The sequence below is a fragment of the Chelonia mydas genome, chromosome 18, assembly GCF_015237465.2.
Source record: "Chelonia mydas isolate rCheMyd1 chromosome 18, rCheMyd1.pri.v2, whole genome shotgun sequence".
NCBI lineage: Eukaryota > Metazoa > Chordata > Testudines > Cheloniidae > Chelonia > Chelonia mydas.
The window spans coordinates 17,968,168-17,980,759 of record NC_051258.2 but is presented as its reverse complement, the minus strand read 5'-3'; the positions used below and the strand labels follow the sequence as shown (position 1 = coordinate 17,980,759).

The following is a 12,592-nucleotide window of genomic DNA, read 5'->3' as shown; positions in this document are numbered from 1 at the left end:
CTGTCAGGAAGCACTCTTCCTATGGGACTTTTGCATCCAGCACGCGATTCACCCGGAAGCTTCGCATCTCCTCAGTGTCCAAAACACGCTAGCAGATCGCTTCAGCGGGTCCTTTTCCTCCTACCACGAGTGGTCACTCCACTCAGAGGTTGTCCGGGCACTCTTCCAGAATTGGGGGGCTCCCCGCGTGGAACTGTTCGCCACCAGACAGAACAGGAAGTGTCATCAGTTCTGCTCTCTCCAAGGCCTCAGCGGGGCGGCCTCTCCGATGCCTGTCTCCTGTCAGGGGCGGGGGATTTGATGTACTCATTCCCACCTATTCTGCTGATCAGCAGGGTCCTATCGAAAATCAAAAGGGACAAGGCTCAAGTCATTATGATCGTCCTGGCATGGCCTCGCCAGCACTGGTTCGGCACACTCATGGACCTGGCTGGGGCTGCTTCATGGCCATTGCCCAGCCACCTGGACCTACTCTTGCAGGACCACAGTCGGCTCCTACACCCGAACCTTCCCTCTCTTCACCTCACGGCTTGGCTGCTGCATGGCTGAACCCAGAGGAACAGGCCTGCTCTAGTCAGGTACAGCAGGTTCTCTTGGAAAGCAGAAAGCCCCCCACCAGAGCGACTTACCTGGAAAAGTGGAAGAGGTTCTCCTGCTGGGTGTCAGAGCGTAGCATCTCCCCAACCTGGTTGTCTCTGCAGTCCATCCTGGATTACCTGCTCCACCTAAAGCACCAAGGCCTCACGCTTTCTTCCATGAAGATGCACTTGGCAGCCATATCAGCCTTCCACCCGCATGTCCATGCCAATCAGTGTTCTCGCATGAGATGTCTATCTGGTTCCTAAAGGGCCTTGAGAGGCTCTTCCCGCCAGTCTGGTACCCAGTTCCCCAGTGGTACCTCAACCTGGTCCTCTTTATGCTCCCGGGCCCGCCCTTTGAGCCAATGGGGTCTTGTTCCATCTCCCATCTGTCGTGGAAAGTTGCTTTCTTTGTAGCCATTACCTCGGTGAGGCGGGATGCTAGATTAAGGTCCTCACTTTGGAGCCTCCATATATGGTATTCTACAAGGACAAGGTCCAGCTGCAACCTCATCCAGCTTTCCTGCCTAAGGTGGTGTCCCCTTTTCATGTCACCCAGGATATTTTTCTCCTTGTGTTCTGTCCGAAGCCGCACTCCACCAATAAAGAGAGGCAGCTACACAGTCTGGATGTCTGGCACGCCCTACCGTTCTATCTGGAGTGCACCAAGCCCTTCAGCAGGACGACCCAGCTCTTTATCGCAACAGCATACAGGATGAAGGGTCTCCCGCTGTCCTTGCAGAGGATCTCAAATTGGATCACCACCTGCATCCGGACCTGTTATGAGCTGGCTCAGGCTGAGCTGCCGCCTATAGTGAAAGCCCACTGGACTAGGGCTCAAGCGTCCTCGGCGGCCTTCCTGGCGCATGTCCCTATCCAGGACATCTGCAAGACCACAACGTGGTCTTCGGTACACACGTTCACGATGCACTACGCCATCACCCAGCAAGCAAGAGGTGCCGCTGGATTTGGCAGAGCTGTGTTGCAATCGACATGTTATGAACTCCTACCCACCTCCACCTACAAATGGAATGGACACAGGCAAGCACTCAATGAAGAAAAGACAGTTACCTTTTTCGTAACTGGTGTTCTTCGAGATGTGTTTTAACCTTTTTGGTGAAAACTGAAGCAAAACAGGCATTAAACACCTCAGCCTTCTTGTTGTCATCAGCTATTCACTCTCCTTCCCCACTAAGTAGAGGATATACACTTTCCTTCATCTTTCTCTTTATCCTAATATATTAAAGAACCCCTTCTTATTAGCTTTTATGTTCCTTGCTAGGTGTAACTTATTTTGTGCTTTAGCCTTTCTGATTTTGCCCCTACATGCTTGTGCTGTTCATTTGTATTTCTTAATAATTCGTCCATATTTCCACTTTTTGTAGGATTCCATTATGATTTTCAGGTCATTAAAGTGCTCCTGATGGAGCCATATTGGCTTCTTACTATGTTTTCCTATCTTTCCTTCACAGTGGTATAGTTTGCAGCTGTGCTTTCAATATTGTCTCCATGAGACTCTGCCGGCTCTCCTGAACTCCTTTATCCCTTAGATTTTCTTCCCAGGGGACTTTAGCTACCCATTCTCTAAGTTTGTTAGTCTTTTTTTGAAGTCCATTGTTGTTATTTTGCTGCTCTCACTCCTTCCTTTCCTTAGAATCATGAAATCTATCATTTCATGATCTCTCTCATCCAAATTGCCTTCCACCTTCAGATTCTAAACCAATTCCTCCCTGTTGGTCAGAATCAAGTCTAAAATGGTGGTCCCCTGGTTAGTTCCTCCACTTTCTGAACAAAAGGTTGTCCCCAATACATCCCAGGAGCTTATTGAAAATGTTGTGTTTTGCCATATTAATTTTCCAAGAGATGTCTGGGTGGTTAAATTCCTCCCATGCTACGTGGTCTTGTGGATTGGATTTGTTATTTGTTTTAAAAATGCCTCATGCATCTCCTCATCCTGATTTGGTGGTCAATGGAAGACCCCCTACCAGCACATCATCCCTATTTTTTCCCTTTACATAGAGACTTTCAACTGGTCTGCCTCTCACCTTCTGCAGTCATCCTGACATTATGTGTGAAAGGACATTTCATTCCAGGTAATGTGAAATCTGTGTGCACTTGGTGCAGGATCACACAGCAGCTTTGAGTGTTAGAAGAATACACTTTAAATGCTGCGTTACGTTGCTAATTGGTGCTGTGCTGTACTTTATACTTCTCTCTGGGGATTGGGTTGAAAAGCTATCTTTCCCAGCTTTTTGTGTTGTGACTACATATTTCTTTCCACACTTCGAGGTCATACTAAAAGGGACAATTAAAACTGGAGCTCAGGTGCTGAATGGCCCATTTTTGTTTTTAAATCTTGCTTATCTTTAGTATAGATTAGTAAGAGTCTCACAGCACTTCTTCCAAGAGTAGGGTGTTAACCCAGGTGTCCTGGCCACATTCCAGCTTCAGTAATAACATCCTGCCTACCTAAATTCCCCCTGTAATTTCAATTTCATGCAGTGTTCTTCACTTCCAGCCCTAAATTATTGTGCGGTTCTGTACTTCATACCAGAAGTGGCTTTATATCAGCTGTGATTCCTATGGCCTTCATAGAGTTTCTAAAGTGCTTTGAGAGCCTTTACTGTAAAAGTCACTATCTCTATATAAAATCATTATCATTGCAATTTTCTTTCCATGCTACGTCTGTTGCCTATGCCCTCCTGTTAATACATTCAGTTTAATAAAGCACCAAGCAATTTTAATCCTTGTGTGGTTTAAATAGAACACTACAGAAACTGCATTGTGAGCAATGTAATCATAAATTAACATGTATTTATAAAATCAATTATCTAATCTCAGTCAAAATTCCATTTCTTGCAAGTGCCTGGACATTTTCTCACCAGTTTAAATAAATTGCATTATGCTATTACTTTGTGTACACAATCTGTATATGGATCTGTTATACAGATAAAGTTTTGTCTACTTACTGGTCCAAAAAACAGTTTTAACTTATTTTACAGTTCTCATATCCCAGAGAAATATTCGGCTGGGCAGAGAAATTCATTGTCCGCAGTCCCAATGGGCTTTGTTCTGTTTTGCAAGAATACATTTGGAGTCATATTCTGGCTTTTGATATGCACCAAGCACACCACTTCCATTGATATCAATGGGAGCCCCTTGCATCGGCAGCCAGAAAACAGCCCTGGAGTCTTTACACTCTCCCATGGTAGGAAATTTTCAGGATTAATTGCTCTACACAGAATTAAATTGAACATTTAAGAAGCTTAGTTCTGTTTTCTTGCTCCTTTTTTACAGTGTAGCCCATTCCTACAGATATAAGTTTCAATATGCAAAGAAATTCCCAGTCTCTGCAAAAAGAACTAACACCTCCCCCCTTCCCATCTTGTTTTAATATGTTTTCTGGTGCCAAAACATACAGAAGGCTAATATGTCACAAAGGAAAAGTAAGAAGAATAGGACTGTTTCTAAGGCAACAAAACGTTTTTATTTTATTTCCCACTCACTTTTATAATGGTTCCTGTTGCTTTGAAACTCTCCAGGCATTTTGCACGCAATAAAAGGGGCAAATAACTTTCTTTCCTGAAAGTCTTTTATTTGTGGTGTTTCTTATCTAAGCCAAAACGTAACTGCTTAAATGGCAGATGCAGTTACCCTCTGTTTACATAGCACCTTGGTGACTGCTTTAAAAGCATACACCGATTTTATTACTATTATTAATCCCAATTATACAGCACAGCACTTCATTTTGTATGGTGTTTTTCATGCAAAGTCTCTCCCAAAATGTGTAAAAAAAATTTAATAAGGCAAAGTTAAGTACTAGCAGAAGGGAAGAGAAATTCAGAGATATAGGCAAGGGACAAGAGAGAAGTTTTCAGTTAAGATTTGAAAACAGATTGGGCCTGATTCTCATTTACACTGAGGCCCCTTAAAACTGCTGTGGCATTACATTTCGACCCACTTTAAGGCCTCTTTGCATTCCACTGTGTAAATGAGAATCAGGCCCATTGTGTCTGTAAGACAGCATTATGTGGGAAGGTTGTTCTAGACGGCTAGAGCTCCAGAATTATAGGCTGTCTCAGTAAAGGAAGGGTGGTTGTCTTAACAGTCAAAGAGGAGGGTTGTGCTAGATGAGCCGCTGGAGCGGGGAGGCAGAAGAGAAAGAGGTGGAGTCTTTAAGGCAGGTTGGAGCAAAATCTATGGAGAATGCTGAAAAGAAAGGCAGTATAGAACTGGATCCTAAAATGAATGACGAACCAGGGGAGTAGTTTGAGGATGAAGGTGATATGGATCAGACTTATTGATACATTTGAGAAAGTGGGCACCAATGTTTTGCAAATGCTGGAGTCTCCAAGGTGAAGCCAAGGAGAAGGGAGCTGCCATAGGCAGGGTGAAAGGTGAAAGCTTGGGTCAGAATCTCTGCAAAGACGTGTGCCAAGCCTTCACTTTCAGTGAGCTCTAGAAATCACCAAACTCAGCCCAAATGTTAGTACAGAATAGTATTTTAAAATATTAACAGATTATTGAAATTATAACTGCAGGTCTTCAATATTATTATGTTCTGAACTCTGTTAATCATATTTCTTCTTCCTTTCTCCTATCATCAATATACTTCTTGCGTACTTCCATGATTTCATTCTAAAAGTGTATTTTTTGTACAGTAAAGTATCAGCAAAGGCAAACCTCCTTTAATGCATTTTAAATTATATTGACTAATCCTGCATAATTCTGTTACTGTAACATGCAAACACTGACAGTCCTTAGTGGCTTGTACAGCCTCGTGAGACTTTTGTGTCTGAGAATCTAGTAGTTGTAGAGACAGCAGGATGAGGTGGAGAGAGCTGAGCTATTAACAGTTCATTCTAGGCCCTCTAGTGTTGTTAGTCTACATTTTGGACTTGAAGTAAAGAAAATGAGAAGAATAGCAGTACCAACACCTCCAGATACTCCTAGTTATAGGCAAACTTCGTGGCAACTAGGTTAATAAATTCATTTTTAACTAAGTGACTCTATGCCATATTAGATTACAATATCCAAAAATAATTGTTGGACTTATTAAGGACCCAAGGAGTCATGGATCCCCTTCTTAATGTTTTAGAGAAATGATTCAGTATAAGACTTAATCTTTTTTTTTTACAGTTCCAAAATACTTCATTTAAAGTTAAAAAGCTAGACAATCAGTCTGCACCGCTGTCTACCTCACTGGAACACATGGCCACCACTAGCAAAAACTGCCAGCTTCGTTAGTCTAGTTCCAGGCACATACTATAAGTAGCACAGAAATGTTTAAAATCAAACCTTTAGTTGGGCATAGGAGTGTAACAGAGCAGAAATAGACCAGCTAGCAGATATTTTCAACAAGACACAGGACAAAGACACTTTACTTGGGTCCTGCTCTCTAGTGCCTCTAGAAGTGAAGATACACATTGCAGATGTGAAGATACACATTGCAGATGGGAAAAGAGAAGAGGGCCTTTAGTGTCAGTCAGAATATGACATTCTTTAGGCTGTAACCTAAATATCCTGGGTGTTTTTGCTTCTGCAAATACAGTGCTTTAAAAACCTTCACTTACCACAACATCATGGCCCAGAGGCTTAGTAACGGGATATAGAACCTGCCACCTATAAATTGTCACTTGGAATCCAACCCAGGTTGGTAGTGGCCTGTGTGAAATGAGTTTGGTGGCCATAATCCAGTTACCAGAAGACAAGTGTCCACATCACAGAAGTTGCTGCTTATAATTGGCCCTGAAAATTGTGTATTCTTTTGCTACATGTGTGGATCTCCATTGAAGTCAGTGGGAGATTTGCATGTGAAAGGACTGTAAGGTCATACCCTGATTAATCTGTATATAGAGAGTCCCTTTCCTTCCCAGCTGCCAAGCAACATATATAGTAGCTGACAAACATTTGTATCCCAAATGTGTCACCATTATAGTCCCACAGTCTGTAGAAAGCAATACTCGTTTTAAATTATTTTCAGTACATAACATCTAATTTGATTTTCATGGATTTCCAGGTACTGCTTTTCATAGTTCACAAAAGACATCATACTTGTTGATTGTAGGGTCAACTCAACCTTTCATTCTTCGGAGGTGGATAAATTGACTTCCATGCAGTTACTTTGTGTTAGTCTCTTTTAGGAAACCTTCAGCCATAGGTCTTGTTCACTCTTTGTAGAAATTAGAGATCCTAAGGAGCTTTTCGTAAGAGGCAGGGTCTGCCCCTGTGTCCTGGGTCAAAATTTCCCCTTTTCCTCTCCCATTTCGCTTTGTGCTGTAGGTAGGTTCTCCATGTTTCTGGCACGCTCTTGCCCAGAGGTGGCTGCTTTTCAGGGGGGCTAGATGTATTTAGGTCCTGTTCCAGGTTTACACATGTGCTTAACTTTACACATGTGAATAAAGGGGGAGGGATAGCTCAGTGGTTTGAGCATTGGCCTGCTAAACCCAGGGTTGTGAGTTCAATCCTTGAGGGGGCCATTTAGGGATCTGGGACAAAAATTGGGGATTGGTCCTGCTTTGAGCAGGGGGTTGGACTAGATGACCTCCTGAGGTCCCTTCCATCCCTGATATTCTATGATTCTAGGAGTAGTCCTGTTGAAACCAGTGACGCTATTCATGTGCATAAAGGCAGCATGTGCACAAGTGCTTGCAGGACAAGAGTCACAGTCTGTTACACTCTTTGAGAGCCTATAAAAATATAAAGTATTATTATAAATTATATATGATCATAAATCATCATCTAAATTACATTTTTTGTGGTGATGGTGGTGGTTTTTTGCTATTTTAACTGTGTATTGTTTGGGGAGATTATTGTATATGCTAATCTACTGTACTGTGATATGTCAGCACAGATTGTCATACTTTCCAGTAAATGATGAAATCTTTTTTATGTATTTATGCTTTAACAAGAATAGAAAACAATCAAAAATACTCATTTTTGCTTTCTATTTTTCATGGACACTGTACACTACTTTCCATATGTGAGAATTAATGTGATGATGGAGGAATGTAGATACAAGGACAATTCTATCATTGTTCCCCGTGCTTTTTTTTCTGCTTCTTCTTCATTTAATATTTTTAATTCCCAACTTTCCCTTATCTTTTCCAGGCCAGTATGTGATTATGGTCCGTGAAGTGACCATGCCCCCATTCTTGGGCCAGACTCTCCCAACTGCTTTCAAACTCTTGAGGGTTTTGCCAGAGAAAACCAAAGTCAAGAACATTAAAAAGGAAACTATGAAAGCCACCAGCACATAAAGAAGGAACAGAAATGTGTAAAGAGTCAGGATCCTTATCCAGCACCCACTGAAGTCAGTGGAAGTTTTACCATTGAGTACAATGGGAGTTGGATTAAGTTCTTGAGCCTTGATCGTGCCCATGCAGTTGGGGTTTAAGTTTGAATATTGTGGACCGATCAAAGCAAAGATATAATTGACCACCAGAGATCCATTTCACACTGGTCCTGTCTGGTAACATTTTAGAAGACAAATAGATATTTCAGATTGTATTATGAGAAGTAGGTAAAAGACTGTAATCAAGTCTATTTTTCAGCAGTACAGTAGAACCTCAGACTTCTGAACACCTCAGGAATGGAGGTTGTCTGTAACTCTGAAATGTTCATAACTCTGAACAAAACGTTGTGGTTGTTCTTTCAAAAGTTTACAGCGGAACATTGACTTAATGCAGCTTTGAAACTTTACTATGTAGAAGAAAAATACTGCTTTCCCTTTATTTTTTTTAGTAGTTTATGTTTAACAAAGCACTGTACTGTATTTGCTTTTTTTTTTTTTTTTGTCTCTGCTGCTCTCTGATCGTGTACTTCCGGTTCCAATGGAGGTGTGTGGTTGACTGGTCAGTTTATAACTCTGGTGTTCGTAACTCTGAGAATCTATTGTATATAAATTGTGTGTATTTTAACAGAATTGAATTCAAATGAACTGGAGTTTATGCAACAGTTTGATCAGATAATGATGATGCTATAAAACCTGTTGAACCAGCTGGGCAGCTAATAGATGAAAATGTACGTAGCAAATTAACTTTTATGGCCACTATGAACACCTCTGTAATAACATGTTTACTAATATATTGTTCTGTGCATAAAGTCTTGTTCATTACCTACATATTAAAAACACTTGCCCACTACAAGATGGCAACCAGGCTGCTATCCTCTCTCTTGAAACTGGTTCCTGTCATCACCTAAGGAGGATAAAAGCTGGGTTAATTATTCCAAAAATGTCTTTGTTGAATAGTCCAGAAATGAAGCTGAGTGGTGGTGGTAAAGTGTTGAGTTGAACCAATTGTAACATATTTGTGTTAGTGGCAGCTACTGTTGGAAATGCAATATAGAATGCCATATTGGATGAAATGTTCAAGATGTAGTCATAAAACACATGAAAGTTAGCCATGTAACAAGAAAAGAATGGAGTTCTGAGTGTAAAAAGGGATCAGAGAAAAATAAGGGATTTTAAAAAACTTAAATAAGAGCATCTCCTGGAAAAACAAAATCATTACTATCTGGCAAGGGTTTATCAGTGTGATTTACTACCAAATGCCAACATCTAAAATGAAAACTTATGGTAAAAATTAGAGCAGGGGGAAAATATGTTAAAACTCAAAATGGGAAATTTTCTTTGATGTCTGCTTGTTGATTCAGAATTCCCCATTTTCAATCATCTTAGTTTTTTAAAAATTATTTTTTGAGATTAAAACCTTACCTGATTTTTAGCATTGTATTAAGTGCATTGCCTGACTGCAGAGTACAGAGAGCATTGAAGGGGGGAACTATGTAGTGATCTGTATAGACTGCTCAGACCTGAGCTCTGTATAAGCTCCAGTACTTTGTCTCTTTCACCAACTGAAGCTGGTCCAATAAAAGATATTACCTCACTTACCTTGTCTCTCACAAACTTGAAGATTTATATATCTCCTGACCAAAAGACTTTCATTATTTCACATCACAAATAAACCAGAGATCCTGTAGATCTCTGTTAAGTATAATGAGCTCCTGTGCACAGTGGAGATTGATGACATCTGAAGCTAGGCAGACAAAATTAATCCATAAGAATAGGTTCAGCATCTGCTCACAACACCGAGTCAAGATCATACTGTGGACCTTATCTCGATCGCCTCCATTTAAGTCAACGGTAAAACTTCTGTTAACTTCAAAAAGAGCCATATGAAGCATTCAAAACCAGGTAGGCAGTGCTCACCCTGAGGAATCTCTGCTGGATAGACATTTCTATGATCACCTTGGGAACACAGGTGAGGCAGTAAATATATGCTGCAAGGGATCACTACAACTTTCTATAACCTCTAATGGCTTGTTCCTTTCCTTCAGAACACATCAGAGCTGCATGACTCAAATCCTTCATTTCCTTTTACTTTATGAGACCAACCTTCTTTTCTGTTCCTTGCTTTGTTATAACCACTATAATTTTGCTGGAGGAGTATTACTAATTATTACAAATAACAGTAGGTCACACCTTTCTCTCACTTTTCATCCAAGAATCTCAGTCAACACATTTCTTGAAGTCATATCCATCAAGTCTTTAAATCAAGATTGGATGTCATTCTAAGAGAGATTCACTAGTTTAGCCAGAAGTCACTGGGAGTGATATTCTCACCTGTGTTTATGCAGGCGGTCAGATTATGTGATCGTTACAGTCCTTTCTGGCCTTTAAAATCTATGAGTTTTATAGCATTAATTAACCAAGCATCTAAACATCTCTGTAAAGTAGGGAAGTGTTGTTATTCCCATTTTACAAATGGAGAAACTGAGGCATGGAGCAGTAACTGGGCCACAGCCACACAGTGGATCAGTGGTGGTTTGGGAATAGAAACCAGGAATCCTGACTCTGTCCTCTTACTCAGAACTTTCTACTTTACCTTTGTGGTAATATGGTGCTAAGTGCTCTTACCGGTCTTCTCTTTGAATTCATGAGAAAAGCCTCTTAAATAATTAAACCTGCCTTTCTCATGGCTATCTTAGCCTAGCATAGAAAGCTAGAGCATTACATATCATCTCTCTTTTGTTGTTTTGTTATATATAAATACATACACAGCTTACTGACTGACAAGTTCTTTACCATTAACCAAAAAGGAGTGGAGTATCCCTTATCAAACACATGATCTACTGTCACAGCCCAACCAGAAGATAAATCAAACATTACAATCATAAGTCTTTCTGCTTCTCTAGAATTAGCAGATTTTTATCTCTCTCCCTCACCCCTCTCCAAAGAATGTTTCTGTAGTGGACAAACTCCTGGTGTGCTGTCTCCATGTCAGTAGACCTTGTTAACTGGCCACTCGCAGTTCTTGTCAGACATCAGAATAATGAGCTACATGTGCTATTGATTTAATGACATCTCTCGCTACTAGGAATCGATCTTATGCTTTCTGTGCACTAAAGCAAGTTTAAGAATAGGTTCATTCGGGGTTAGCTAACTCTAAAGATCTACAGGCTTTGAGATCATGTTCCCTGTCAAAGTGTGAGTTATACAGTATAAGCCTTTTAGAAGATCAGGACTCTGTCTTTCTGCCGTAATCAGTTTAAAAGTCTAATTTCCAAATACTCTAGCCCAGATAAACTATTATGCCACCCTCTACTGCATTGCAATCCCCATTACAGTGAAGCAAGGGGAGCAGGAGTCCTTGGGATTATAAACGATACCTCTTTTTCTTTACCTAATAAGACTTGTTGGGTTGCCTGTTATCATTACAGGAAATGAACACGTACAGCTAATGGGTAGAATGGCTTTGCTCTCAGATAAATTGTCCAAATGTAAATATAAATCCTCTGTAGTGAGATTCTTTACAGTTTTCCCAGGAGAGGGGGTTCCTTGCTATGAAAGCTGTGCATTCTGTCATACATTAAATAAATGTCAACGTGTAGCATGTGGTGTAGGCCAGAGAAGGATCTTCAGTGGCCCTTGCTGTATGCAATTTTCGAAGCATATGATCCCCTGGGTAACTCATTTTTGGAAAATTGCTAAAATACAGACAACTCTAGCAACAATTTTTGGTTTTGTTTCCTTGAAAAGCTCTCCTCACTTTGTTCAGAGCAATATCCTGGGAGATCACCTGGAGAGAAGCCCTCACTAACTGTCAACAGTACCTGAAAATAAAGGTTTTAATTAAAAGTGGCATTTCTGAATCTCCTACTGGCTGCCATATTATTGTGAATATGACATTGTTTATGGCACCAGCAGAAGCCAGAGATCATAAACAAGATTTGATCTTACCTGGGAATTTATTTTTGTGGTATTTTTGAAGGTTTTAACATCAGAAGAAGAACTTTTACTTTGAAGTTTAAAATAAATGCAAAGTGTTTACAGACAGCAAGTTCTTCTGATCCTTAAACCAGCTGAAAAGCAGGATCGAACATTACCATATAGTTTTAGTGTGAAACAGGAGTAGAAAACAGTGGGGGTTCTGACAAGTTGAAACCTGCTGGTAAAGATGCATCAGAATGACAGTTTTTAAATGACTTAGGTGTAGGCTCTAGGGCCCAGAGCTGCAAAGGTATTTAGATACTTAATTGCCATTTGACTTCAATGGGAATTAGGTGCCTAAATACCTTTGAGCATGTGGGCCTAGGTGATCAGTCTTAAGGTGCGATCATACAGTTATCCAGTCAATGGAGCTACTTCCATCAGAATAGATAGTTTCTTTATGTAGCAATATGTATTCTTTTTCTCTTCCTCCTTTGTTTAGCTCTGTCATTATGGAAGGCAGTGATGAGAATAGATGGGTTATATTACAGATGATCTCCAGCAAGTTTTTAAGATAAATGACCTTCCTATATTACAGCGCTTTTAGAGGATTAAAGCCCCTCCCCACCCCAGAATGCTGGCAAAATAGCAGACCACAATTGGCGAGATGGGAATTTATTCCTGTAAAGCACTTGTGCGTGGTGCTGCCTCACAAATTGCAGGTTAGAGTAGCTGCATTTTTCTCTCTGAAAGAAAAGGCAAATGCATTAGATTGTCAGGTGTAGGTTACGTAGATCCTCCT

The 12,592-nt window shown here is 40.7% G+C and overlaps 1 protein-coding gene across 2 annotated transcripts in view; it reads left to right on the top strand.

The window, feature by feature from the left end:
- MORN1 (MORN repeat containing 1) overlaps nucleotides 1-9,452 on the top strand; it is a 105,789-nt gene extending 96,337 nt beyond the window's left edge. Inside the window, exon 14 of one of the 2 annotated variants that reach the window (XM_043531575.1) lies at nucleotides 7,689-9,452. In XM_043531575.1, coding sequence (XP_043387510.1) covers nucleotides 7,689-7,837 — 149 coding nt within the window. In that variant the 3' untranslated portion in view covers nucleotides 7,838-9,452. The remainder of the gene's footprint in view (nucleotides 1-7,688) is intronic. The other variant, XM_043531574.1, reaches the window with a different exon arrangement.
- The last annotated feature ends 3,140 nt before the right edge of the window (nucleotides 9,453-12,592 follow it).